We start from the raw sequence: 27,011 nt of genomic DNA, 5'->3' as shown, positions 1-27,011 counted from the left end.
TGGTAAAACAGTGCTGAAAAGCAAAAACTTACTAAGTAGAGATTTGGGGTTTGCAAAATGAAAAGTAATATAAGAAGAGAAAGGAAACAAATCTTTCTGCACCCTACAGCAAAGGCTGTTTGAAGTCACCCTGATTTTGCACTGGCAGAAATGAGGGCTGCTTCCTCTACAATTCTGTCCTGGGAATGGCCATTTCCAGCAAGACCTTATGCCCCTACATTGTCTGAGAATGCACTCTCGTTCCTACATGGCACCATGCAAAGAGGTGAGCGATGGTGTCAGAAAGAAGACAACCATGGCAGTGCAGTACAGCACTGAGCAGCCTCTCCCAGCGCGGCTCATTTGCCTGGGTCCTGTGCCATACCGATGTGGTGACGCCACTTCTGTTCCTGCAGCAACCTCATCCACTGCCAGCCCAGACATCTGGCACCATATCTCCTCACACAGACTTGTGTTAACTGTGAAATTTATGAACGGTAATTACCAGTCCACATTTCTAATTCCTTTTACTACTTATGAATCCGCTAAAAACTAGGGAGGGTTAACCATACGCCTCCACAGAAGGGCTGAAGTTGGACTTCTGTCTCTGAACCCAGAGCCTGATGAACGCAGCAAAGATTTGTGCCTGTTAACATCTCTCTCGTATTTCTTCTTCACCCTTTCTTCCTTCCTCCAGCATGTGCTGGCCAGACCTTCTCAAATAGGCACACAGCCACCTACAAGAGGCACTGATGTCATTTATTCACAGTGTTTGACACAGTGACTGTTTGGTCACACAACAAGCCCAGGTGAAGAAGCAGCCTTCAGGTGAACCCTATCACCATCAGCATGACTCACCTGTGCTTGAACCTGAGGGCAAATGAGCTGTGAAAACCTCTGAGAAATTTGGAAGCAATGCCAGTGTGTTGTGGCATTGAATACCAGCACAGTAAACTCACCTCTGTAAAATGTTCCAACTTCACAATGTTTCAGCTACACACTACTAGAAAGCATCTAATATTAAGCCATGCATCACTGTGGGCAGGCTTCTCATTCCTTTGCTACAAAGGCAAAAGTAGGTAACTTGTATGTGATTTATAGGGAAAACTCCAACTACATGAGCGCAACACACCCTGAGCCAGCAGCAGTAAATCCAAGCCTGCTGTGCTCTCAGGGGAATGCTCCATGCAGTAGCCTGAAAAATATGTGCAATGCCTTTGAAAATCCTGCGGCTGAGGTTTGGTAGAATATTTCTCACCAACATCCTATGTGGCTACCTGCCTGTGTCAAGAGACTACAGCAGCAACTGCAAAACCTACCTGGTATCAGGCCTTGTATCGGACTTCCCAAATCATCTTTGCATACAGTCAGAAGGTTATCTATGTGTATTAAGTCTGACTATATAAATGGAGAGAGAGAGAGATGATGATGATATCTAGACTTGAAAAGAAGGATGCTGTAATTTTCTGGCTGAAGTGTTTAAAAATGTTATTGCAGGAATTTGGAAAAGTCCAGTTCAAATTACTAAGAGGAGAGTAAACAATCTCTGAGGCTGGTAAAGGACTAATATGAAACAAGCATTAGTAAAATAAATTATTCTGCATCTGGGCCCTGAGAATGTGGGATGGACAGGCAGGCAAAGTGACTGGAGCAGGCAGTGAAATGTACTCAGGAAGAGGAGGAATTCAACTAGCTGTCATCAATTGTAAGTTGTTTTCCATTTTTATTTATGGAAATGAATTAACAACAACAACAAAAACAATTAAAATACTCTGCTCAGCCCTGAATAAAAAAAGGAACTCATCCCTTGCCATCCAAATAACCCCACAAAATGTGCCTTGCCCTCAGTGAAGCTGCAGGGTGGCGGGAGAGCAAAGGGGAAGCAGATCCCCATGGTGCAGCACTGGGATGTGTCTCCGCCACCTCCAGCAGCCAGGCAGCAGCAGGGCGGCTTGTCCTCAGCACAGGGAGCAGCAGGGCAACATCCTCCCCAGAGGACATGCCTCTGGACCTTCTGGCCCTCCTGGGTCCATGGGCTTCTGCTGGCCACTTTTGCTCCAGCTGTGAGGGTTTGCTTCTCCCTGTGTTCTGAATCGACTGCTCCAGGTACAGCCTCCCTAGAAAGGTAAAGTCAATGTCAGTGTTTAAACTGATGGCATTTGCCTCCCCATCCTGTATAATATAATCACAACTGCAGAGGGGAAGGAAGAATTAAATCACTCTCAGAAATCTGGGAGATGGCAGGTGTTAGCCTCTTTAATAGGAGTAATAAAAATAATGGCTTCTATTAATATTAGGCATCTGATTTCCAGTGCTGAACAAGAAAAGTGCAATACCTGCCATTTTAAATTACTCCATCGTGTTTTTATTCCTTCCTCTCCCTTTGGGATTTCAAAAATCTTGACGAAATGTGTATGCACTCTTCAAATATTTCCTGAGGCCAGTGGGGTCCATATGCTCTTAGGAACAAGTTTTTTACCCTGTTGGTCATTCCTGATGACAGTTAGATTTTCTGATTGGTATATATTGGCAGCAGAGAGCTAAAAGATGATGGAGGTTTCCCCTTGCATATAATGCAATATTTTCTATGGTTTCTGGGCAGCACAGAAGTAATACATTTTTTTACAAAGATTAAGCAGAACACTTTCAAGTTTGCATTTTTGATTACAGACATAGCTCCTAAATTAAACTGTCGTTGTCAAGGTAAGAATGATATTTTATTTAAACTGCTGCTGAACATATGGTGTTATTTATGCATCAGACGTTCCACAGCAGAAGGAAGTTTCTAAGTCTAATTTATGCTGTTAGTGAGTAGCCAGAAAAAAGATGAGACCTCACTGTTTTTACTAGCTAACAGAGTGCTGTTTTAGATTAAAATAGTTAAGGGATGTATTTTATTGAAGGAAAAAAAAAAATCTACACAGATTTGTACAGAAACCATGACTAATGTAAGTATAGATCTGTATCCTTCCTCTGCTGTCAGATCTTGCCTATGACATGGTCTCTGTTTGTCCTCAGCAACCCTTTGCACATCACATCCCATAGTATTTTTTTTCTATAATTATTTTTGATGAAAGTATTATTTGAATGGATTGGGATGGAAGAGAGGCTACATGTGGGAAGAGTAGATATATCTGTATTCATCTATGTGTCTCTATTCATGCACTGAGAATTAAGAGAGATTATTCTTTCACTTATATGGAACATGAAAGTGAGCTAAAGTCAAATTTCAAGTCATCTTTACTCTTAACCAGAGACAAATGGCGGACTTAATGTCAACCAATGCACTCTGGGGATTTTTGTTTTAGAATAACAGGAAATGAGAGAGTATGTTAGAAAAAGTTTTTTTTTAAAAAAAAAAAATATATATATATATATATAGACAATTATATTATATTTACATAAACATTTATACATATAAATATAATTTATAAACAATATACATATTATAAACAATTTACATATTTTTTCAGTTCCAAGTGTTCTCCCTTCCTCACCTTCCCAGTGCTGAGAGGGGATTTGAGCACCTATCATTCACCTTAGTGCACTTAACTCAGCTTTGTTGTTGGTCTTTAGAGCTACAAAAGCTCACTTCCTTTAAAGTTTGGCCCACCTAATTGCTCTTTATTGTCATTGCTTACTTCCACCAGAACACAGATTTATTTTATTTAAATGTTAGCACTTATATTAAAGAGCTAGACAGGGATCTGCATTACAAAAGACTGCTAAAGACTTGCAAGGTTTTGCTATTAGTCATTCGAAGGGAGATGCTAAGTGTGCTAACATGTGGGAATGGATGCAAGAATTTTACTTTTCAGCCAGAACTTACAAACTCTATCTGGAGGTGCCAGGCTGGGGAAGGACAGGCAGAAAAGGCAGCGAGAAAGGGCTCCCCGAGCTGGCCCCAAAACTGTACCTCATCTGGGACATGGAATGTGTCAATGGCTGGACGTGTCGCTGCCTCAGTGTTTGACCAGCATGGAGAAAGACGGGTGGGGACCATCCAAAATGACCAGCAGGATGAGGCAGCTCGTGGTTTCTAAAGGGTTTTTCATCAAGAGACTCTTCATCAAACAAAGGCACAGAACTGCTGCCTGTTTGAAAGCAAATGCACGTGTTATTGCCACCTACTTCAGCTCCTCTTTGCAAAGTACTCAGGTTTCGTTTTCAAAACCATTAAGCACATGTTTATATACTATTCATCACTGTTATAAAGAATTTTCAACAGGATATGAGCAAAGTCAATGAATCTGGAAAGCAGCCATCTGAAAAGTCCTCTGAGCTGAAGTGAGGACATCCAGTAGTGACATGGAAAGGGGCTGTGATGCTTCAAGGGCAGCATACAGTAACACCAGCCTGCACAGATTGACAAGGTTATTACTCCAAGAGCCAAATGGGCCAGCATCAGAATGACTGTACGCTGCCTTTTTCTCATGACATCCATTATTTATCAAATGACACCACTGAACAAAGCGATTTGGGGTTAATTCTCCATCTTTTTTCGTAGCAGGCCTGGATCCATCCAATGTGTTTTTGCACGGGTATCAGCCGAGAGGAGATAGGACCTGACTTCACATTGTCTTTAATGCACAGAAAATGCTCTTATTTATTCTCAAATACTGCATCTACAAAGCAAACGTGAGACATAGATGTGTGTTGTGCATGAATTTATGAAGCAGAGACACACCTGGCACCTCAAGCAGGGTACTCTCAAACTAGTATTTCACACATTGTGAACCACATGAAATGGCCCAATTTCATCAGAATCTGCATGTTTATTTATGCCAAGACCACTATATTTTAAAATACCTGAATATTTTAAAATCCAGTAAGTATGTGGCTGTATTTTTTGATCTCATTTAGACTGTTATAAACCCCAAATAGTGGGGTTTATAACTCAGTGAGATATTGGTGTAAATCAATAGGTCAGAGCTTGCTCTGCCAAACCTCCTTGGCTGTAGAGGTGAATAATAGTTTAGCCCTGTCATGAGATGATGGCTTCTCTGTTTGTTTCCCCTGCTTTGATGAGCACGGATGAACCTGGGGCTTTGTTCTAACACTGTCAGCCTGATACTGCTGAAGCCATCTGCAAACAGCCGTGACTTCTGGCCTACAAAACCCCAGCTATTCCATCCTCAGCTTCTCTGAACAGATCCTGCCAATCATGAGAAATTGTGTGAAATTTGTGGTGAATTTGTGATGTGGAGAAAAGTCCTCTAGGGACTAATTTGACACCATCAGATGCAATTTCCCTTTATTACCCTAAGGCAAGATTTAAACTAGTTTCCAGGGGTGAGAGGTGACTCCATTAACCCGCAGCACTCGCTGCCACCTAGACAGTCCTGAGCACAGTGAAACAGCCATGTTACTCTTGTTTTCTCATCTTTTTTTCATTTCCAGGTGGATACCTCTTTTCATAGTAGGGCTGACCTCTACTGAAGCCTTTCTGCAGCCTTTTTTTGGCACAAGAAAACCCAAAAAGAGGTTCCATCATTCCAACAGACCTGTGTAACCCCATGTGGTTGGGAGCAGGGAGGCAGGGCCATGGAGAGCAGCGACACCAGGCCCCAGGTGATGCTCAGGCAGCAGAAGAAGGTGGGGTTGGTGAGAACATGCACACCCATGGGATGCAGAGCTAGCCCAGGTCCTGCAGGGCCACACCAACCATCCTGAAATGAGCCACAGGGTATGTGGGTGACAAGAATAGACAAGAGCCTTTACACCTCAGCTGAGCATCTGCATCTGAGTGACCACATCCACATGGTACCACATCCTCTTGCAGTTTGGGACAGCATGAAGCTTTCCAAGCTGCCTCTCACAGCACCAGACCGGGCCCAGCAGGCCTCCTAGCTTGGGATTCACACTCAATAAACCAGTTTCTTTGGTTCTGGATCCCAGCAGGCACTGGAGGCAGTAAAGCTCTATTCTCTTGAAATCACCCCTGAGCTATAAATCTTTAGTGTGCTGTTTGCTTGTGTGCCTATTTATATATGGTGTGTTTACCCTGCTGCCCACATAAGCTGCACACCGGTGACAAATAACTGCACAGATGTGAGATTGCAGAGTCACATCTATTGCCCATCTTCTATTCATTCAAGACCCAGTTCCAACAAAGTACACTGTGAAAAGTCCATACCACAAGTAAGAACAGAGTTTACTTAAGAGCTCAGTTTGCATACGCTTTCCTTCTCCCCACCCCCTAACTCCTACTGCCCAGTCCTCTTAAAAATTGATCTGTTTAGTTCTGTGCACATGTGTTTCTCCCTTTCACACAGGCACTGGTTCCTACAGTTCATGGTGCTTAAGTAAGGTTTTGCAAAGGACAGAAGCAGAGCTCTTCAGTGTTTCTAGTGATTAGTCAGAAAAGTGAGGACAAAAAAATTAGAACTTTTCTCTTTAAGCTTGGGCATGCAGCAAACTCTTAGTAGGCTGAATGTAAGTGGTTTAGCTGAGCCAGGACTCCTGATGCAGCAGAGGCATAACCATCCTGAATGTTCAAATACTTCAGTGTCTGTCTTTGGCAATAATGTGCAAGAGGCACTGCAGAGACAGGAACAAGAGACCCCAGCAGGACAGATGCAACATAATCTCCCTCGCTGCAGTATTCTCCATGGGTTTAATAGGTAGCATAAATCCTGAATGATGAGGTAGTCATGTCTCTTTTCAAATGCCTTTTCACTTGTCAGGAAGAGCTGTTAAGTGAATTAAAATGAGCTAGTTTAAAGAAATTAAAAAAAAAAAAAAGAAATAAAAATATTTATATAGGGAATTGTATAGGTTTGTCTTCACCTATTTAGCTAAATTAGGTGAAGCCAAAATGCTGGGGACTGATGATTATTGCAAAATAATCTGTATGAAGACTGGTTATAAATTTAAATTTAATTAGCTATCCCTAAATGGTTTTACATATAAGAGTCCTGAGGCAGACAACTGGAAAGATTCTGCAGGCTGGCTCACCTGAGAGTACAAATCTGGGCCACAGTGCTTCTGATGACAGCAATGCATTTCTATGGTTAGCTAGCATCTTGTGGTTTTATAGTGCTATTCAGTGTCCTTCAAGAACCATCCTAAATTTTTGTCACATCTTCTGCCTTTTTCTTCTTCCAAGGTACTGTGAAAGGCAGGCTCCACTGCCATGTAAAAATGTTTGCCACACACTCCTCCAGGAGGAAACAAGTTGAAGGCATCTGCTTTCAAGATCAACAACTGGTTTGGGAAAGAAGAAGGAAAGAAGAAAAAAAAATAAAAATCTGTTTGAGCTGAATTACTGGCACTACTGTTTTCACCTCTCCACAACCTAGCTATGACTTGCAGAGCATCCTGAGTTAAGAGTTTATAATTCCAGCTGAACTTAATGGGAGTATTTACACAAGAATTATGTTGCAATAGCTAATAGGCCTGCTTGTGGACAAGTCTGTTTTGCTGTGTCTGTACTGATTTTGATCCAAAGAACATTCCCACTGCTGCAGTTCCACCAGTAGGTAGGAACAACTGCAGCAGTGTTGTGAATGACCCCGCTAATTAAACAGTAATATTGTCTAATTGTGGCCCAGGAGAGACTGTGGCTACTGCTGGCTTGTCTACACCAAATCTCCCAGCATCGATACCACTGTGCAAGTTTTGCTGGTGGGCAGCTTGTAAGGATAACTGTGGACAGTTACCCTCTGTTTCAGCTTTTTTCATGGACTTGATGATAAAAATAATGGTATTTCTCAAAGTTACTATACAGACAAGTGAACAAATGCTTATAAAGTGTTTTGAAGCAAAAGAGTATGAAATGTTCTATTTCATTATAAAGGGGTACATGCAGCAAAGACAGCAGCTATTTTCTTTAAGCTAAGTAAAACATACTTTTATAATGTTTTACTAATGCTGGGTTTTGACTGTGAGAGAGGGCAGTCAATCAGTGTACATAAACAATGACAGCAAGAGATGCACTTCCTCTTAATGAGCTTTGGAAAAACTAATCCATCTCATGTAATAACAAAAAGAAAAAAATAAGGAGGGAAGAGAGAAAGAAAGAAAGAGACAGACAGACAGAGAAAGAAAATATGTTCTTTGAGCCAATGTAAGGTGTACGGCGATGTTTCATATTAACCCCAGCTTCCTCTTCATCCAGCTGACTTCTTCGAAAAACAGCTATACCTAATCCTATGGCCCATGGTGTTCCTCAGGGAAGCTCATTGTTATGGTTAGAAAGAGCTAAAGGAAAAATATTGCTGAGGAATTTAAACAGATTTTTTTTTTCAACCTGGCAGCTTTGTAAGAAAAGGGGATGCATTGAAGTTGAAGTTTCTCATGGAAATAACATTTATTTATTTATTTATTTGTTTGTTTGTTTGTTTGGTTGGTTGGTTGGTTGGTTTTGGTTGATTCTATCAGGAAAGATGGGAGAATTTCCAGCAAGGCCCAGACAGAAACCACTGGATTGCCTTGGGCTGGGTTAGGTTAGGTTAGACCAGGGCATCTTCTGAGGGTACAGAGATCTAGAAATCAAACCCCTGTCCCACCTGGCATGAAACAAGAATACCGATGTGGCTCACCCCTGCCATCGCCAGTGATTTCTGATCAACGACTTGCCCTTTCCCAAACCACCTGCGACTTATCCAGCAAGGAGACTGTCACAGGGGAAGAGAGATCTTCCAGCCTTCAGTGACAGAGACATTCAGATGATATGTGGAGACCTAGCTACCCATCCCCGGGGCCCATCAGAGCTGCCTGAGCTGGCTGGGAGACAGAGAGTTTCTCTGGAGCTCAAAACCTGGGAAGAACAATGATGGCAAGACGCAAAGGATAGGCTGCAAAAGCCTGCATCAACATGGATGAACACGGCTAGGTCAGAGATGTCCCATTCAGTTTCTCACTACAGACTCAATAGCAAATGTAATGACAAAGAGAAACGTGAGCACAGTCTTTCCACACTACAGTCATGCACCCTCATCACCTCCAGAGGCACAGGCATAGGAAGGGAGGGGAGCAGTGCTTTCCAGGGGCTTCTTCAGATTGCCTCAGGCCTTTGTGAAACAAAAGCAATAAGGATAATTTGGGAAATATCAGTGAGCTAAAATGGAATTTCCCATGCTCTACCAGTTGCCTGAACTCCCCTCAGCATTTTCTTTTGTACACAGCAGTGCAGAAGGGAAATTATTTCAACTAACTTCAGACACCTACACATTTTAAAGCACGATTCAACTCAGCTCTTTTAGATGTCTAGCTCTTTAGATGAACAAATCACTTGTAGAAATCCTGTCTTATTATTTCTCTTATTATGAAAGCTGCCCAGGTGACAAGTTCATATGCAGATATGTGGTCAGATCAATTCCACCCACAGGTGACTACTCCCTCTACATCCTTCCCATTTCCCCCATCAAAAAACAAAACAAAACAAAACAAAACACAGATCCCCTCAAAGCACAAGGCTCAGCACAAATTGGGCTCTGCTTGCAGAGTCGCACCAGGATGTGTTCATTGATGAGTGAAACCAGGTTGAAATTCAACTGCTAGCTCTGGCCTCCCACTCATTATCTCTGCTTGGTGTTTAGATCTCAGGGAATTTGTGGAGTTTCTGGGCTGCCAGATACCAGATAGTCTTTTCTGTGAGGCAGTGGGTGTAATTCCTTCAATGATTGTGGAAGAATCTCTAGAAGGGAACCTCATGAGCATTGCCCTCTCTCTCTTTTGAGGAAAAAAATCGAATTCATAGGTTGTCTGACAAATGCTTGTTTTCTGCTGTTGTCAGAAAGCCAGGAGACATTTAGCAGCTGTAACCAGTGGAAGCTAAATAAACGCAGAAAACTTTCCAGTCTGCTGCTATGCTGGATACGCATGCAAAGTGAGGTTAAAGAGAGGTAGCTCTGCCCCAGGAGAGACTGTCCCACTGAATAATTTTTGAAGTAGCACAGTCCTCCCTCCCCTCCATCTCTGTATACGTTTAATTCTTATGTTTAATAATATGTTTAAATAATATGTTTAAATAAATATTTAAATATGTCTAATATGTTTAAAAACAGTCTAATGACCACTGCAGAGCAAGGATAGTAGATAGGATATTCAAATAATAATTCAATGTTAAAAATGAACTTACTTTTTAAAAGTAGGATGCATCCACAACCTTCATCCAAGATAGTAGCATATAGCTGATGGGATGTTACATCCAATTCAAAGTTACATTTCTAATGCAAATTATTCATGTAAGGGACTTAGTGTGTCACCAGATACCAAAGCCATAGAAAACACTGTAGAAAGTGATCTTCAATACAAGCCATACTTCCATTTCTCCGGTATGTGAAACTCTTTTACTTTCTTTTTTTTTTTTTTTTTTTTTTTTTTTTTGCTTTTGTTTCCTAGGATTCTGTTTGGTTGAAAAGCTAAAACTGGTATTTGCTAGTTTCAAAGGCTATTTATTGCTGTGACAGTGACACATCACTCCAAGTAATGCCTCTTAAGTACTATTAGCACGTATCTGATCTGCAAATGTACAAACACATTCAAACAAAAATGCCACATTAATAGACAGGCCTAAAATAAATAAACAGGAAGCAAACAGAATGTTTTAGAAGAGGGAACTACAGTTGAAATACTTTAAAGATAAATAAACTTTTAGATTTGACTCCCTCTAGAGTATTTCTAAGGAAAAGCTTGATACGGGAGATTTCTTTTTTGTTGCAGAAACTCCCCCACGGCAGTCCTGTAGAGATGTAATCCTCTCTAAGTGCAGCCCCTTTGTGCCCAGTAGCTTTTCTTCAGCAAAGCCCTCTCCTGGTGCCAGCTGAAGCCAGGCCTTGCAGGGCTCAGACCAGAGCATGTCACTGAGACTGAAAAACAAAGGAAGATCTTCATTTTTAATAAAAGTTGAAATAGCCATAGCAGTGCATGGCTACATTTTCAGGAAAGGGAATCAAATCCCTCCTGTCTTTATAAACTAACAGCAGTAGGATTGCTTTCCTTTGGTCTGTCCTGTTGAGTCAGACCATAGTAGACCCATGCCTATAGGGGACCTGTTGTGGGACAAAGCCATCATTCACTTTGACCCTTGGGGTCAAAAATCTCCTGCACTGGAGATTCAAACAAGCTCAATACAGTACTGCAACATCTGCAGATCCCACATGTGTACTTGCATAAAAGGAAGATCACTCATCTAGTTCAAAAATAACATTATCATTGTAGCTACTGAGGTCTTCACAACCATTTCAGCTGAACTCCCTCAGATCCGTTGGGCACAACACAAGAACCAGAAGTGTTTGGCCATGGTCTGTGCCTGCTACTAATCCCACTACTGCTCACTCTGGGGGAGCTGCAAAGGATTAAGTAGTAGTCAGATAATCAACAGAAGAAAAGGTAGCACAGAAAAAAGCCACTCAGTTTTCAAGAAAGAGCATAGTGGAAACATCCACTCTTCCAAAGAGTTTATATCAATGTGCTTAATGAAAAACAACAGGACATCAAATATGTTCCATATTGAGAATGAAGGACATGCATGATTGTTCATCTCTCTTCACCAGGCACTAGGATGGAAAAATACCTACCTGGAGAAAAAAAAAAGAAAAAAAAGAAAAAAAAAAAAGAAAAAAAAAAAAGAAAAAAAAAGTGTGCTGTAGATGCTTGGATTTGAAAATACAGAAACTGGATTTCTCACAAACTAACTCCATCACTTCTCAGCATGTGATGAACTCTCAGTTACTAGTTTTGTAAAGCATTAAAAGAAAAAAAAAAATCTTTTTAGCTGTAGAAATGTGCAGATAAATTCAATCTGACTACAACTCTTGTACTGCACTGCAGGCCCTCCAGGAATAAATTTGGATCAGTATGCCATAGACTCCAAAGGGTCAACATGACATATTGCATCATATCCCCCTACACGAAAAAGAATTCACTAACAAACATCACTTCCAAAAGTGCTCCTTTATTCCCCTTTCACATTATAGTTTCTTATGAAATATTTTAGTGGATAGCTTTGGTGCTTTGCCACATTTCTCTCAATCTATTTATAAATGTTTGGTTGGAAAGAAAGTAAACATTATGAGACAAACACTTTATAAACCTTAGTTATTTTCATATAATACTCGAACTGGAATTGATTTTGTTTAAAAATAATAATAATCCTGAACTGCTGTGCAGAATGGCACAAAATCTCCCACGCTTGTTAAAACACAAAAATGAAAAAAAAAAATAAAATCAAAAAGCATAAACCAAGGGTTTATACCTCATCTGAGAACATAGAAATGATGTATTTTACGAGAGAAAAAAAAGAGGGCCTGCCAGGTAGACTGCATCCTGCATAGTATGTAGCTGGTAACAGCCTTCAGGGCAACCACCTTTGCTTGATTATGACTCGAATTGACTGATATCCCGCTGGAAAAGCATCAGCAGTGATGAGCCTGTGATCTCCCCCCTCCCCAGTAACGGATTAAACAAATGTTTCACACCTTAGGGCTCTCTGCCTCCACTCGGAAAAGGAAAGCACAACTGGGTTCCCAGGGCAGGAGAGCGCTGGCTCCTCTGCATGCTGCTGCAGCGAAGGGCTGTGATGGCTGCTAATGCACCCTTCCCACCCCACCAAACCCAGAGAGTTGCTGCTTGTTTATTTAAATGACACTGTTGTTTGAAAGGATGGGGGCTTCTTATCCTCTTGAGTCATGCATTCTCTGTCTGGGATCCTCTGTTTAGGCACTTTTAGCACCTCATTAATTACTAACTGCAACAAAGTCATGCTGTTTTGCAACTCTATTGCCTTTGTTAAGAAATCTCTATCCTGTGTTAGAATGTGAAAGGGGACTGTTATCTACCATATGCCCTGCTTGACTCCATATTACAAAATTAGCTTTCGAGTTCCTGAAATACATATACATGTGCTCTTTGTATCCGTACCCCATGGTTAAACAGCCTGGTTTTCTTTAAATAGCCTGGCAGTAATGCTTGTAGAAGCTACTGTTGTAGATAAAAAACACTCTGAGCTCCGTACGTTATAATAAATATTTGTCCAGGAAGACACAACTTCTTAACAAAGATTTTTTTAAGTCCTGGTATAAAACTCAGCTCCAGATGCCTTGTTATGAATCTGTGGGTACTATAACACTCTCAAATAGTTAATTATTAAAGATAAGTAACCTGCAGACTAAGCAGATGGAGATTTTATTTCACCTTTAGAAGGTGGGTCGGTGGGGTATTATCATCTAAGGAGCAATGAAACTCTTCTCTGCTATGCCCTGACTACTATTACTGTGTGCCACTCTGCAAGGACATAAAGTGGTTGGTATGAGAAGCTGGATCCAAACAGGGACTTTGACAGCTGTGTGGAAAACTGCGATCTAAGAATCATCCTCAGCAGCAGCTTAGTCTAGAAGCACCCAATTAAATGCACAACATCCTTCCTTGTTTGGGGTGAATGCTCTTCGGTGTTCAGCCCTGTGGAGACCCAGAGCTGACCCAGGCAGGACTCCTGGGTGAGCAGCTTGAGGGCCAAGGACGAGCAGGGCAGAGCACAAACGCTCTGCAGAGCTAGACCCAGCCACCGGTTGGACCCCTCTCAACAAGCTGTGTGCAATAACTTCTTTATAAAACAGGGACAGAAAAAAAGTGGTAGTGAGAATGCTTTTGCTTAGTGGTTAGGACATGCAGCCAGGAGATACCAGTTTTCTGCTCATAAGGACTGTTTTCATTTAATGCGAAATGTGCAAGCAATCTTAGAGAGAGAGACGAATTAAGACTTCCCTTCATGTGCCTTAAAACTGTCTCCTTCTAATGGTTTGACGCGGTGAATCTGGTTTCCTTTGCCATGCAGTGGAACGGCTGCAGCAGGAGGAGTGACCCCAGATGAAGTGTCCCCTAACCAGGAGCCAGGGGTGCAGGCTGTAGCTCATGCTGAAGGTGTACATGGAGCATGCTTTCACCCCCTGGCCAAGGGTCATAGCCACCAGGGACAATCTCTTGTCAGTGGATTCGGGAAGAAAGGAGAAAACAAACTCAATTTGTTGAAGGAAAGGATTTGGCTTTCTGCCCTTATGGGGAGACTGGCTGGATCGGGCATGGATGGATAACCAGCAAGGAAAAAAAAACAAAAAAAAACAAAAAAACACAAAACTGTTGGGCTAACTTTTTCCATATAGCCAGCTCCTGCTGTCTTTCAGTTCATGGTAAATGTTGGTTTGCATTGCAATTTAGAGGTGTGTGCCTATTTCTGCTTTTTTTCAGGGCTTTTAAGTATCTTAGGGACATGGTTTATTGGGTGACATTGGTAGTAGGGTGATGGTTGGACCAGATGATCTTGAAAGTCTTTTCCAACCTTAATGATTCTATGATTCTAACTGTTGAGTTTTTAATGTCACTTGGAAATTCATACACCTAAAAGATTAAAAATGTTACTCCTAGGTTGCTGGTGCCTGTATGTTTCATTAAATCTTGGCTTTCAAGCTGTAACTGATGTCTGTTTTGTAGCTTGTTCAATGCAGTAAATGATGATAGTTCAGCAGAAGCTCCACATCACTAAATGATTGCTGTTCCACTGCCAGCCATCAGCACCATATGAAGAAGAATAAAGTCCTGAACTGAAATACAGAGAAGTTCTTTCCAGTCATGAACAGCAGTCAAAAATATGCTTGAAGGTACACAAAGTGGTGATGCTCTGACTGAGGAAAGCAGGTCTCTTCATGACAGGTACAAGGGCTTATTTCAGTTCAGATGATGCCACTGCAATATAAGTATCTGCTTCTTGCTCTTCAGGCACAGGCACAGACATCAGCTCATGCTAAGAAGTTTTTCTCAACAGAGGACCATGTCTGTGGTGCATCAGAGGTTAGCAGAGAACATCCTTCAAGACTACTATTCTGCAGTCTTTCTGGACCTTCAGATTATGCCTTGAAACATGCAACAAGAGCATTTAAGTACAGAAATGTTTCTTGATTGCTCAGCATTATCTCCCTAATACAGTCATATGTTACTGAAATATCACACAATAATTATCAGTGACACATTTACCAACGATTAGTGAAGGACTACCTGACTGCAGCGCAGTGCTCTGCAACACAGCAGGCAGCACATCCACCAGTGGTGCCTGGCATATTAAGTCAGTAAGTGAGGTAAAGAGCTCCCTGTAAAGTACGACGAGGAAACTGAGGAAGCGTCAGGTACATCAAGGTCATGTTTCATGCACTACATTTGAGAGTGTTGTCTCTGTGACCGAGGAAAGAAGCCAGAGGTAGGCTTGGGTGGTGGTGCTGCTGAAGAGGTAGAGGGTGTAGGGAAGCTGTGATGAGAGCTGTCAGTCCTGCCAACCCTGACATGCTTGTTTAAGAGGGACTCTGCTGCTGTTTCCCTATATTTATTAACAAGAGACCCGGTACCCCAGGCAGACCTGCTGCCCCTCCTGGTATCATACAGATGAGCTACCCCAGGGCAGGGCACCCCATATTTGCACACTCCATACCTCATGTCATGACAGTGGCTGCCCACTGAGGGCAAGGATTGTATCACTGCTACCTTTCCATACAGATGTCTTGTAGATGTAGTACCTGACTGTGTGTGATGCAGTGACACCATATTGTAAAATATAGTCTGAAATGAAAATAGTCCCACCTTCCTGTCTAATGCAATTGATTCCAGGTCATATGTACCATTACTTACATACAGGACAGCCCAGGATAATGAGTCAGGAGCTGTCAATAGCATGACAGGAGGTAATGAAAAGAGTTTGGGATCTGCTCATCCTGTTTGAAGTACAAGGGTTGCCCTTGTACTTCAATGCCCTTGATGCCCTTCCTCCCAGGTGAATACTCTGTGTTTTAAAAGAAAATGAGATGGTGTTTTGTAGGCAGAGTAATTTCATTGCTGTGTTTCTAAGCTTGTTCCTTGTGAGGGAACTTGGCAGAGGAATTGTCCATGCCTGGGACCTAGGGAGGTGGAAAAGTGCTGGGCCTGGGCAAGAACAACCTCAGAAGCTCAGAAGAGGAGCCTTCAGATCAGTTTGAGCTGAACTGCCTCAGGACTTCCTGGCAAGTGGATGTGGTGGCTGAGGACAGTTGAAATTGGAGCACAGGAGCTCCGCACCATGCACCATCATCTTTCTTCAGGCCTGTCTGTTCGTCTACGTGCACACAGGACTATATGCATATCATGCCTGCCAGGGGATGAGCACACACGTGAGAAGATAGGCTTCTTTTCTACTCTCTGCCTTTCTGAAGGACACTACATCTATGAATTCAGTAGTGTGATTGCTTCACAGACCCCTTTGAGACACTTCCTGCCCTTACTGTCTGTTTTACACATCAGGCTTTTTTATTCCTGGCTTGTCATGCTGAAATAGATCAGGGAACCAAATGTGCTGGAACAAAACCATTTCTATTTTTATTTATTTATTTATTTTTGTGGGATTTCACTTTTTTTTTCCAGCCAGATATTTCCCTAATCCAGTGTGCTACTGCTAACGCTTGGGCCAGCACAGCCCAGGAAGTGGGAACAATTGAGTCACTTGGGCAAGTGTGGGATCTACCTAGGGGGACATTCCTGCTAAAGAATCTCACTGGAACCACAGCCAAAGTGAGAAAGCAATTAGGCTTCTAACTTAGGTGCCATGAGTCGTCCTCCCAACTACTGGAATCACAGAGAAGCCAATGCCTGAACAAAAGAATGTGTCAGAGTCCTGTGAAACCTTTGTTGTTCGTTACTCATATCCTGCAGTTTTACCCAGTCACAGCTTTACTTTACCTCATGGGCCGTCGCCACAGGAAAAGTACACTTGTGTAAACTGGTGCATGAATTTAGACCTGTGCAGTTATTCTGGTGTTGCCTTCCGAGTGGTTAGTTATTCTAGACCAAAAGCATTTTTTTTAAATGTATCATATATCATGAAAGTGTTTTGTTAATCACCTCTGTTCTAGGCTGAGTATTTACACCTAAACTACATGAAGAATCCCACGGCAATGCTGAAATTTTTACTGGAAGATCAGAGCTGCTGTAGGCATAGCTTCTGCAAAGACAGAACAAGAGGTTGGTCTCCATCCCAAAGGCTTTACAATCTGATTGCAAGACCAAGAGATGACAAACTGATAGATGAATAGAGGGAAACAATGACTTAGCATGGTTTTGATCATCCTCATGTTAACTGCTAAAGCTTTCTCTATGCTAAAAAAAAAAAAAAGTTCTCAGTTTCATTTTGAGGCCTTCCTGTTGGACTTTCCTAACTGAATTGCATCTGGAAGATTTGTACTGCAGAATTTGCCCATGTGTTTTTCCCAACAATTCTCCTTTTTTTTTCCTTTTTTTTTTTTTTTCCCTTTTGTACAATAAAGCAACATTTCAGTGTCATCCAGAGGACCAGATCCAAACCTCTCTTGGACTGATGAAGGGTCAAGCTGACAGCAACAAGCTTTGGACTTGGCCCAGACTGACATGCTAATTTAGGGCCCAATCCTGCAGGCTTTGATTACGCTGAGATTTCATTACAATTACAGAATTGCACAAGTCGGAGATGGGAAAAATCAATTAGGTCATCTGGTCTATTCTTTGCCAACGTAGGATTGTTCCCTGTTACACATTTTATTAACTTTCTGCCATTATGTCTTTTAAATATTTAAAGCATAAAGGTGTTATTAAAAATATTGGGACTGGACCCTTAGGAACAACTTTATTTGGAAAACAAACACAAAACAATAAAACAAAAACCCCAACACATTCTCATAGCTTTAACCTACTGTGAGTAATTTCACATCATTCCTTTCTTTTGGTTTATTTAGACTACACAATTATAATCCTCTGTTTGTGATATTAACAGCTTTTGAGAATGCTCATGATGTTGCAGAAGATTAACCTCCTAAATTGAATTTGACTAAAGAACAAATGGGTTATGTTAGGAAACATAACAGAGAAATGTAACAACTGTCAGATCTGGAAATGTGGAAAAGAGTAGTAATACAAACACACACGCACACACATACACATACACATACGTGTATATGTGATTTGGGTTATTTCTTATTGTTATTATTCTGTATGTGTGCCTCCCTGCATGTCTTCCCCACTCCATGCCTGCCTCCTAGTTTGTATGGGAAAAAAAAATAAAATAAAATCTAGGGCAAAGGCTGTAATGATTTGGGGTCCTGGGTAGTGCCAAGAATATTGTTAGTGATTAACAAACAGTGAAGGCGTTGGATTGTGCAACCTTCACACAGGATGAGGGCTCCATTCCTCCAGCCCTTCTCACTTGAGCAGGCATTACTGACCCGCATCTACTGGGATGCTCAGTGCTGGGAGTCTTATCTGTGTAATCTGCACCAGGAGCAGCACCTGAAAAATAAGGATCTCATGTTTGACACTGTACCATTTCCAAATTATGTATCAGAACTAATCCAAGACCTTTATTTCTTTACCATGCTTCCCAAGTTGAAAAGGCAAATTAACAACCCTTTTGTTCACTTACACAAACTATTTCCAGTCTGGAGAAGAATGACAAAGGGTTAGTATTCAGCTGTCCTGTTCACATGGCTAGTTTTTATGACCAGAGTGCCATTTTAAGCAAGCACAATAACAGCTATTAATTGAATATTATTATCTTAAAGTCTTTTTTGGGACATAATCGAGCAACGTGAGCTCACCTCTTTTTTCCACCAAGTTATTAGCTATTCTGAAAATTAAATATACTATTTTCCAGCTACGGAGAGTTGGACAGAGAAACCACTGGGCAGTTATTGGAATAGTGAAAGAACCATGCACTTTGATTAACAGACAGTTATTTTTTAAAAAGTATTTCAAAAACTTCTCCTAGCTGATGTTAGGGTCTCCGGCTGCACACAGTTCATTAAAACAGGGGGCTCCAAAACCCTTGGCTTCTTGGAGCTGCCCTGGGCCACCAGCTGCTCCCCCAGCTCCCCATCTCTGCCATCCAGCCCAAAGCCCCAGGATAGTCATGGAAACACCCCATTAGTCAGTTCTGACCCCAGGACCCTCAAGGCCTCTGTGGGCTGGGCTGCTGGCAGCCTTGACTTGGCCACCATCGCTCATCACCAGCATGGGCAGCACAGCACCAAGGCACAGCTCCGCTCTGGAATGAGCTTCTTCCACACATTTCAGCGATATAAATCTTCTCCTTTTATCGCAGGGCTGCAGTAACTGTTTATGAGTTTGGTTTGTTATTGCCGCTGGCTTTTTTTATTTTTGCTTTCTGCTTTCCTTCCCCTAATGGAGAGCTTTGCAGGGGGCAGCCCAGCCCTCCGGCATCCTCTCACTCTGCCTTGTAGCAGAGCCCAGCTCGGGTCAAGGCAGGGATTTTTGTCCCCCGTGCCCTCTCCCCTTTCTGCACCCCACGCGTGGTGGGGACACACGGGCAGGCAGGGCCGGGGGCGCAGCAAGCGGAGTTTCTCAGCCGCGCTTTGTCAGGGCAAGGGGAGGGAGTGCACTCCCCGCTTGTTTAATGTTTTCCTTATGTTTCTCGCCGAGCGTTTATTTTTTGACATGCTTTCTCTGCCCGCTGGTGCTAATGCTGCTCGAGCGAGCCGTCTGGCTGGCTGCAGGTTGGCTCACACGCGTGTCCCGTCCTTTCCCCGCAGCCCTGTTTATTTATGCCACTCGCCTGGCTCGCTCCGACGTTTCCACACACGCACCAGCACACAAGAAGTCTCAGTCTCCAGCAAAACAAAACCCGACAGCGAGGCGAACGGGCTTTCTTCGTGTCAGCATAGCCCCTCAGCTTGTCTGCCGAATTACTTTTATTTTATGCCTCTCTGGCAATCCCACCCCATCCGGCTCAAGTATCCTGGATTAGAAAGACTTTCCCCAGAGTCCTTTTCAAAGGGAGCCTCCCACAGACCTTTAAATCCCCCACATTTTATGGTGCAGATATTTAACAGCTCTGAGAGGGGCACGGGGGGAGAGGCCGAGGAAAACAGTTACAAATCGAGCGGCTGCTCCTCACACCGCCCAGGCTCCTGATGCCATCAGCGCCGTCTTACTCGGCTTTCCCCCCCCTTTTCCAGCGATAGCCGCTGAGATAAGCGGCAAGTCGAGCTTGGGTCCAGCCAAGCAGCCAGTTTCCCCCTTCTCTAAGTCCCCCCTCCCCCCAAAAAAGAAACCCTTGCCGCAGAAAGGAAACGCGATACCCTTCTGTCAGACAGCCGGCCGTGCCTCGCCTAGGTGCGGCTGAGCCGTGCCCCTGCTGCCGGGGCTGCGCTGGGGGTCCCGGCGGCGGCGGGGAGGGCACCCCCGGGGCACGGCTCGGGTCGGCACGGCTCGGGACGGGACGGGATGGGACGGGAGACCCCCACCCTCCTCCCCATCCCCATTTCGATCCGTGGGGGCGTCGGGGCGCCGCACGGTGCGGGTCCCCCCCCGGCAAAGTGCCGCCCCCCGCCCGCCCCCGCCGCCGGAGGATGCTCGGGCGCAGCCGCCCCGCGGGGGCCCGGCCGGGCTTGGGGAGCCTCCCCCCGCCGTGCGGGGCGCCTCGGGCTCGCCTCCTCCCGCCCCGCCCCGCCCCGGGGCCGCTCCCCCGGGGCCCCGCAGCGGAGCGGCTCCCGCGGGCGGCCCGGGGGCTGCTCGGCGGCGGGCGGGAGCGCCGGGGGGGGGGCCGGGCCCACCTGCGCCCGCCCGGCGGCTGGCGGTGCCCGCGGCGCAGAGCGAGGCTGCTCCGGAGCGGCGGCGGCGGCGGCGGCGGGGCTGGGTCCTCCTCCTGCCCCCCCCCGGCGCTCCCGCCCTCGCACACTCCTCTCTCTCGCACGGCCGTCCGTCCGTCCGTCCGTCCTGTCGGCACCTCGCCCGCCCGGCGCACGCACGCAACCCCCCGGAGCCCCCACATCATGCTGCCGGCCGCCGGCACGGCATGGACCCCGGCGGCGGCTGCACGGCTCCTCTCCGCTGCTGAGACCCCCCTGAGGTTTGCGGCAGGTAGCGGGCCGGACGGTTTCCAAGTGCAATAGGGAAAAGCGGAGGGGCGAGGAAAAGGATTTAAAAAAAAAAAAAAAAAAAGGAAAAAAAAAAAGGAAAAAAAAGAAAAAAAAAAAAGGCAAAGGCCACCAGCCCAGCCAAGCCAAGCTTTGGATCTCAGTGCAGGTATTTCTGCTGCTGTGTTCATCCCTTGCCGCCTAGCACCCCGATTTTTTTTTTATTATTATTATTTTTTAAGGAAAGGAAAAAACAAAACCAACGAAAAGGAGAAGTCGAACTCTCAAAGGGTTACTATGCAATTGCGACTGCTTTCTTGGTTTTTTATCACTTTGAACTTTATGGAATACATTGGCAGCCAGCACGCCTCCAGGGTACGGCGACAGGGAAGAAGTAAGTGCGAAGAGATTTATACTTTGATAACTTCTGCTTCCTCTCGTTGTGCCGTTCACCTGCTCGGGAGCTCCGTGTGCCCCCGGCGCCTTTGCTAGCGCTAGGAAGCGAGTCCCGCGCCCGCGGCGCGCCCGAGCGGATTTGCTGCGGGAGTTTGGTTGAGTTGGAGGGGTGATGGAGGCGAGCTCCCAGCCCCTTCTGCTTTGCTCTCTCACCTCGCCGGGATGAGCAGCGCCGGCTCCGGGAAGACCTGCGTGTGCTCCTTCTAATTTTAATGATGTGCGGTAAAGGGGAGCTCTGCCTTTCTTAGCACTTCCCAAAGGGAAAGCAGGATGACGCGACAGGTAACTTTGGTTTTGGCCGCGATGCCCCGAGCGCCTTTCTTCACCCTCGGACACCGCTTAGTGATCCGGGGAAGGACGGAGAGGGCAGCCTTCTCCACAAGAGCCCCCGGGACGGACTAACACTGCAGAGCAAGCCCACCGACGGGGTGAGGGGGGGCTAGGGGATCCTCCAGCCTCCACTCACCGCGGTGGCACCGTCCCGGCTCGCCGGCTCTGCCCGGGGACTGCCACCCCAGATTTCGGACAGTTTTTAGTGCCCCTGGGACGGAGGCAGTCTGACCGTCTGACCCAGCCGGCCCCGATGCCCGCTGCAGCAGGCAGCCGCCCGGGGCCGGGCTGGCAGCGGGAGGGTACCGGGAATCCCGGGGCAGCACCCGGAGGTCCCGGGGCAGTACCCGGGGCTGCCGGGCTGGGACGCTGCTCCGGCCCGAGGTGAGGAGGGTCCCTGGGAAAGGCGCCTGCAGGACGGCGCTGGTCCCGCCTGGGGCACCGGGGGGGCTCCGCCGTGGGGACGTGCCCCGGGCCCGGCCACCCCCGGCAGCTCGGGGCAGACACTTTTCGGGCACCGACGGCGGCGGGACCGCTTTGCTTGCGCCTGCCGGCGGCAGATGCCGGGGCAGTGTCAGAAAACACGGCAGCCTGCATTTAATCAGCGAGGGGTACGCCGAGTTACCTCCTCGGGGAGGGGGCGGGGGGTGCTGTTAGTATTATTTTTTTTTTTCGCTCTGCCTTCGCTCCCTTCCCCCGAGCGCCGCTGCCAGCTCCTGAAAGCCTCCTTTGTGCGCTTCGCCTCCCCGCACAAGCTCCGATTCACCCACGGAGCCCCTGCAGCGGGGCGCAGCACGGTCCTGCGCTCCCCACGGCGGAGGGAGCACCCGGGGCTAAGCAAAACACGTCAGGGTTGGCCGATTTATTGTCCTTGGCAAGGGAGCGCCCCGCAGCCTCCATCCCTTCCCACCCTCTCCTTTAACCCTGGCAGCCGCCGTCCCGCAAGCTGCGGCTGCCCCGCGCCCCACAACGCGCGGGGGGCCCCCGACGGCCCCCGACGGGCGCCGTGCAGGGCTTCGGCCGGGGGGGAGAGGAGGGACGGGACCCCCCTGGGGGGCAAAAAGGGACACCGCGGAGTCCCGGCGGCGGGGACTCGCAGCGGGGGCAGCCCCGGAGCACCTTGTGCGCGCCGTGCCGTGCCGAGCCGGGCCCAGAGCCGGGCCAGCGGCGACCTCTGCTGTCCTGTGCCGCGGCGGGCAGCCGGCGGCAGGTGCGACGCGTCTCGGCTCGGCTCGGCTCGGCCCGGCTTGGCCTGGCTCGGCTTGGCCCGGCCGCTGCCCCGCGGAGGTCGCCAGGCCACTCCTATGGGGGACCGGGCAGCCGCCGTGCTGCCCCGGGCTGCTGGGCGCAGAGCAGCCGCTATTTGCTAGCATCGGGGCTGCCGGGTGTGAGTGTGCGTGTGTGTGAGCGCTTGTGCATGTGTGTGCTCCTCGCCTGGTCCGGCCCGGGTCTTTCTTAGCTCCCCTTCTGTAGGTGCGTAACTTTCGGGAATGACAGCTGGAATTGCTGGCTGAAAAAAAAAATATAATAATAATGCTGGTTTGATGCATATGGAAGGTACCAAGAAGCTGCTCACAGTTTGCTGCTTGAAAGATGGGAGTTGAGCTAAATCCACAGTGGAATAAGTGGTGGGAAAAAAAAAAATATCTCAGATAGAAATAGTTGGGATGGAAAGCTGGCTCCTTGTTTTGTAAGGGAAGGTAAATAACCACCAGAACATCTCACCTAGGCATGGTGCATCTCATCCGCTGGTTGAGGTCTTCAGATCAGGCTGGCTGTAAGAGATGCTCTGGTGTAACCACTGGGTGTTGAGTGTTGGCTTTTAAAATCTATAAATAGTTATTCGTGAAGACTGCAACTTGAAAATGGTAGGATGCAGATAAAGAAGACACCTGTCAAAGCCCTCTGTCTGCTACGTGAAAGGCTCTCTCTGGATTTCCATTTCTTTTTTCCTCATCAGCTTCCTTTAAGCATACGTCCTAGTCCCATTGCTGAGGAAGTGCTTTCAAAGTTTCATTCTACCTGTGCTTTTTTTAAATGCAGCTCAAACTACTTGCTGTCAAGCAGTGAATCAGTGAGCTCGTGTTATTTCATTTTGCTAAATATCTGAGGGCCTATTCTATGTTGTATAGAATCTATCATGTTGTATGCTGCCGTATTTTAGGAGAAAATAATAGCAAAGCCTGAACTGACTAATTCAGAATATGCTGGGCAATGGAAAGAAAATTCCATTTTCTTTCTTAATTTACCCCAGTGGAAGGACCTGGACCTGAAGTATTACTTATTTTGTACCTACTGTCAAAGTAATCTTTACTAGGAGCAAAGTCTGATTTTTCATTCCCCAAATTCCTACTGTATTTACCAGCTTGAGCATCCTAAATTTCTGTCTCATATGGTAAACACATAGTTGGCTGTAGAGAGGTGAAACTTGTCCGAAGTCAACAGCAGAGTGCGGACAGGGGATTGTGTCCATAATTAGGCATAGCAGACATGATCAATAAAAGTTCAAAAGCAAACATGCCATTAGCAAAGAGATTTGTGTTTTTATTCTGATAAGAGCACTTAAGATTAACAAATTGAGTGACTCATTTGGGTCCTACAAGTGAGATTAATATGCAGCAAGTATAGAGTAGCATACCAATAATTGAGAAATTCTACATACCTGCCAGTGAGTGCAGTTTTCTTAGAAAAGATGTAGGATTAAGTCAATAGCTCCAAAATATTTTGGCTCTGCAGATCACCAGCAACCCTCAAAACTCACTACCGACAGTTGTACACCTTTCTCATTGACCTTTTAACTGCTGGAAATGAAGCATTATTTGATACGGCTCTGTGAATGACCTCCAGAGCATTTGCTGTGACCCCGTGGGCTGTGAGTGAGCCGGGGGCTAAATTTGGGAATCACCAGAATAAACACAGTGACGGAAAATAGATAGAAAGTTCTGTGTTTGTATCGCGGTTCCTACACCAGGGTGTAAAACTGTCAGCACGATGTAGTGGAGCTGCAATGTGCCATGATGCCTGATACTGGTAGCCCATTGGGGCCTGATGCTGGCAATTGCATCCTGCTTTTGTCCCTTTGTCCCGGGGCTCCCGAAGCAGCTGCGCCGTCACCGTAAAGGCGTTTGCTCCTTCGGCTGCCCCTCCATGGGCTCCTCCACCACTACAGGACAGTGGGTCTTACAGCATCCGCTCCTGGTCATGGTCACGAGTGGAGATATCCACCCGGCCACCTCTCTGCCTCACTGTCTCACCTCACGCACAGACGTGTACGAGTCCACAATTAAGTTAGTGTATGACTGTGCAACCGAAAACACGGCTGTATGAAATAAAACAGAAGAGAAATGGCAGAATGCAAACTGGCAAAATTACGCCTTAATTTTTTTTACACACTCTAGAAGGGTGTCATCTACATGGAGTTAAAATTTACTTCTTTTGCAACAGGAAAAGAGGAATTACATTATTAATTAAAATAATGTTACATTTTGGAAACTTTTTGTTTATTTGTTTTAATTATTAATAGTTCACCATCAATACATATTTCTAGTACCTATATGTATATAGGGTTAGCATAGTAATGCAATGCATTCTAAACATAAAATAGGTGTTCATTACATTTTTTTTTTTTTTAAAGGAAATACTTTAGTAATAATTTACGGCAGGAGTTAACCAAGCAAGCAGCCATCAAGTAAGCTGATTCTGTCCTTGGGCAAGATCAAATTATTTTCACTGTTAGTTCTCTTTCAAAGTATTTGTATGATACATTTCTTTTTCTGTGATGATTGCATATTTTTATTGTCAGAGTAAATGCGTTGCTGGTGACAAGTGCATCTTTTTTTTTTGCAATGAAGCTGTATTTCTCATTTTTGGATGAGATCCTGTTTGTTTCGAAATAGACTGTAAATTTCCTATTACAGTCATTAGAAACAAAAGCAGCCGTAGGACTGTTTCATTGTATTTTCATAAACTGTGAACATATTTCATAGTAGTGGTATCTTAAATAATTAAATATCAGAAAAACACCACCCATTGCTGAAAGCATTAGAAGAATTACAAAGTATTTAGCTTAATTTTTGTTTTATCTCATTCTGTTTTTAAACTATATGTGCATGTAGACCGTGCTTGAAGTATACCATCTGCTTGTGGAACAATGTGTATTATTATCCCAAGAGCCTTAGCATGCAAGACTAAAGAACAATAGAGTCCAGTTCAAACCATTTCATATCTGAAATGGTGATTATTTTTTTTCTTTCAGCTGCTGAAGGCATTTCTTAAACTATTTAAAATTTCTGTTAAACTGTAAATGGATATGTAACCACCACTTCTCAAAACCATTGGTATAGTATGCACATCAGCAGATATATAAAAAGCCCTATATTTCTTTGCAGAAAGAACAAAATTGTATTAATGTGGTGATTTTAGAGCTTGAACCCGCCTCCATAGTTTTCAGTGGAGAATGTCCTATGGAGTTTCCTGGAACTGGAGAGGATTCTTTTTCTGCAGGGAAGATTTCTCAGGGAAGATTTTGATTATAGAAGAAGTCTTGTGCTAAAGTACTTGCAAAATTTTACAATCCAGTTATGTATGATACCTATGTAAGAAAAAACATTGCCCCGTACCTTTCAAAACTCTGATATGTCATCTGCTTGGGAGGCAATCTCCTTCTTAAGCATACGAAAAGAACAGCTATTTTACTATTTTCACCTACTGACCCGACTGAAGTCAATGCAGTTAACACTGAGATTATTTTCTTTTAAGCTTGTAATTAGTGTACCAAGCCTTTGCAAATCCCTGGTCTGTTCCTTCTTGATGTAAAAAATTTGTTTTTTGTTTTTCCTGAAGATAATGTAAGTTCTAACATCTAATTAAAAAAAATTGAGTGAAAACTTAAAAATCAGATGTACTCAATATCTGTTGTTTATCCTGATCACTTTCCCTTCTGGTTAGTAAAGCAACTGTTGACTTAACTCTTGCTGTTATCTACTAACGTTGATAAGCTGTCTAACATTTCATATTCAGTCATTTATAGACAGTGACTACTCAGAAAACTCATCCAGTAAAACCGTAGGAGTTCTTAAGAACTTCTCCCCCCTACAATAAAGTTGCCCCTTTTGCTCTTGAAATACATTTAAAAGTTGCAAAAGCCTGGTGAAAGACATATAATGGCTAATAAAAAAAAATAATAATATTTTTGTCTAATTTCTAATTTTGGACTCTGAACAATTCAAAATCACTTTGACAATTTTTCACCAAAATAATTAATAACAAAGCAATCTTATCAGATGACAAAAGGCAGCTGAAAACATATACTTTTTTATATAAAAGTCTGTCTGTCCGCTATTACCACGAACAATGCCACAGATAAAAATATTCAGAGAGCATTTG

General features: G+C 44.7%; 1 protein-coding gene and 1 long non-coding RNA gene across 3 annotated transcripts in view; one reads left to right on the top strand and one right to left on the bottom strand.

Annotated features, from left to right (window-relative positions):
- Positions 1 to 1,684: 1,684 nt before the first annotated feature.
- LOC137853024 (uncharacterized) lies at positions 1,685 to 12,503 on the bottom strand. Of its 2 annotated transcripts, none has more exons than XR_011094167.1 (3): positions 12,405 to 12,503; positions 3,896 to 4,073; positions 1,685 to 2,096 (listed from the first exon to the last, which is right to left on the bottom strand). It is a non-coding gene; the product is annotated as an uncharacterized lncRNA (long non-coding RNA). The 2 variants fall into 2 exon arrangements; XR_011094166.1 differs by lacking the exon at positions 12,405 to 12,503 and adding an exon at positions 10,064 to 10,467.
- An 8,373-nt stretch (positions 12,504 to 20,876) lies between these two features.
- RSPO3 (R-spondin 3) overlaps positions 20,877 to 27,011 on the top strand; it is a 60,981-nt gene continuing 54,846 nt past the window's right edge. Inside the window, exon 1 of the mRNA XM_068677513.1 lies at positions 20,877 to 21,234. Within this exon, the coding sequence (XP_068533614.1) occupies positions 21,138 to 21,234 (97 nt within the window). The 5' untranslated portion in view covers positions 20,877 to 21,137. The remainder of the gene's footprint in view (positions 21,235 to 27,011) is intronic.

Source organism: Anas acuta, chromosome 3, assembly GCF_963932015.1.
Source record: "Anas acuta chromosome 3, bAnaAcu1.1, whole genome shotgun sequence".
NCBI lineage: Eukaryota > Metazoa > Chordata > Aves > Anseriformes > Anatidae > Anas > Anas acuta.
Note: the sequence above shows the minus strand (reverse complement) of the source record. Positions and strands in the feature narration are given on the sequence as shown.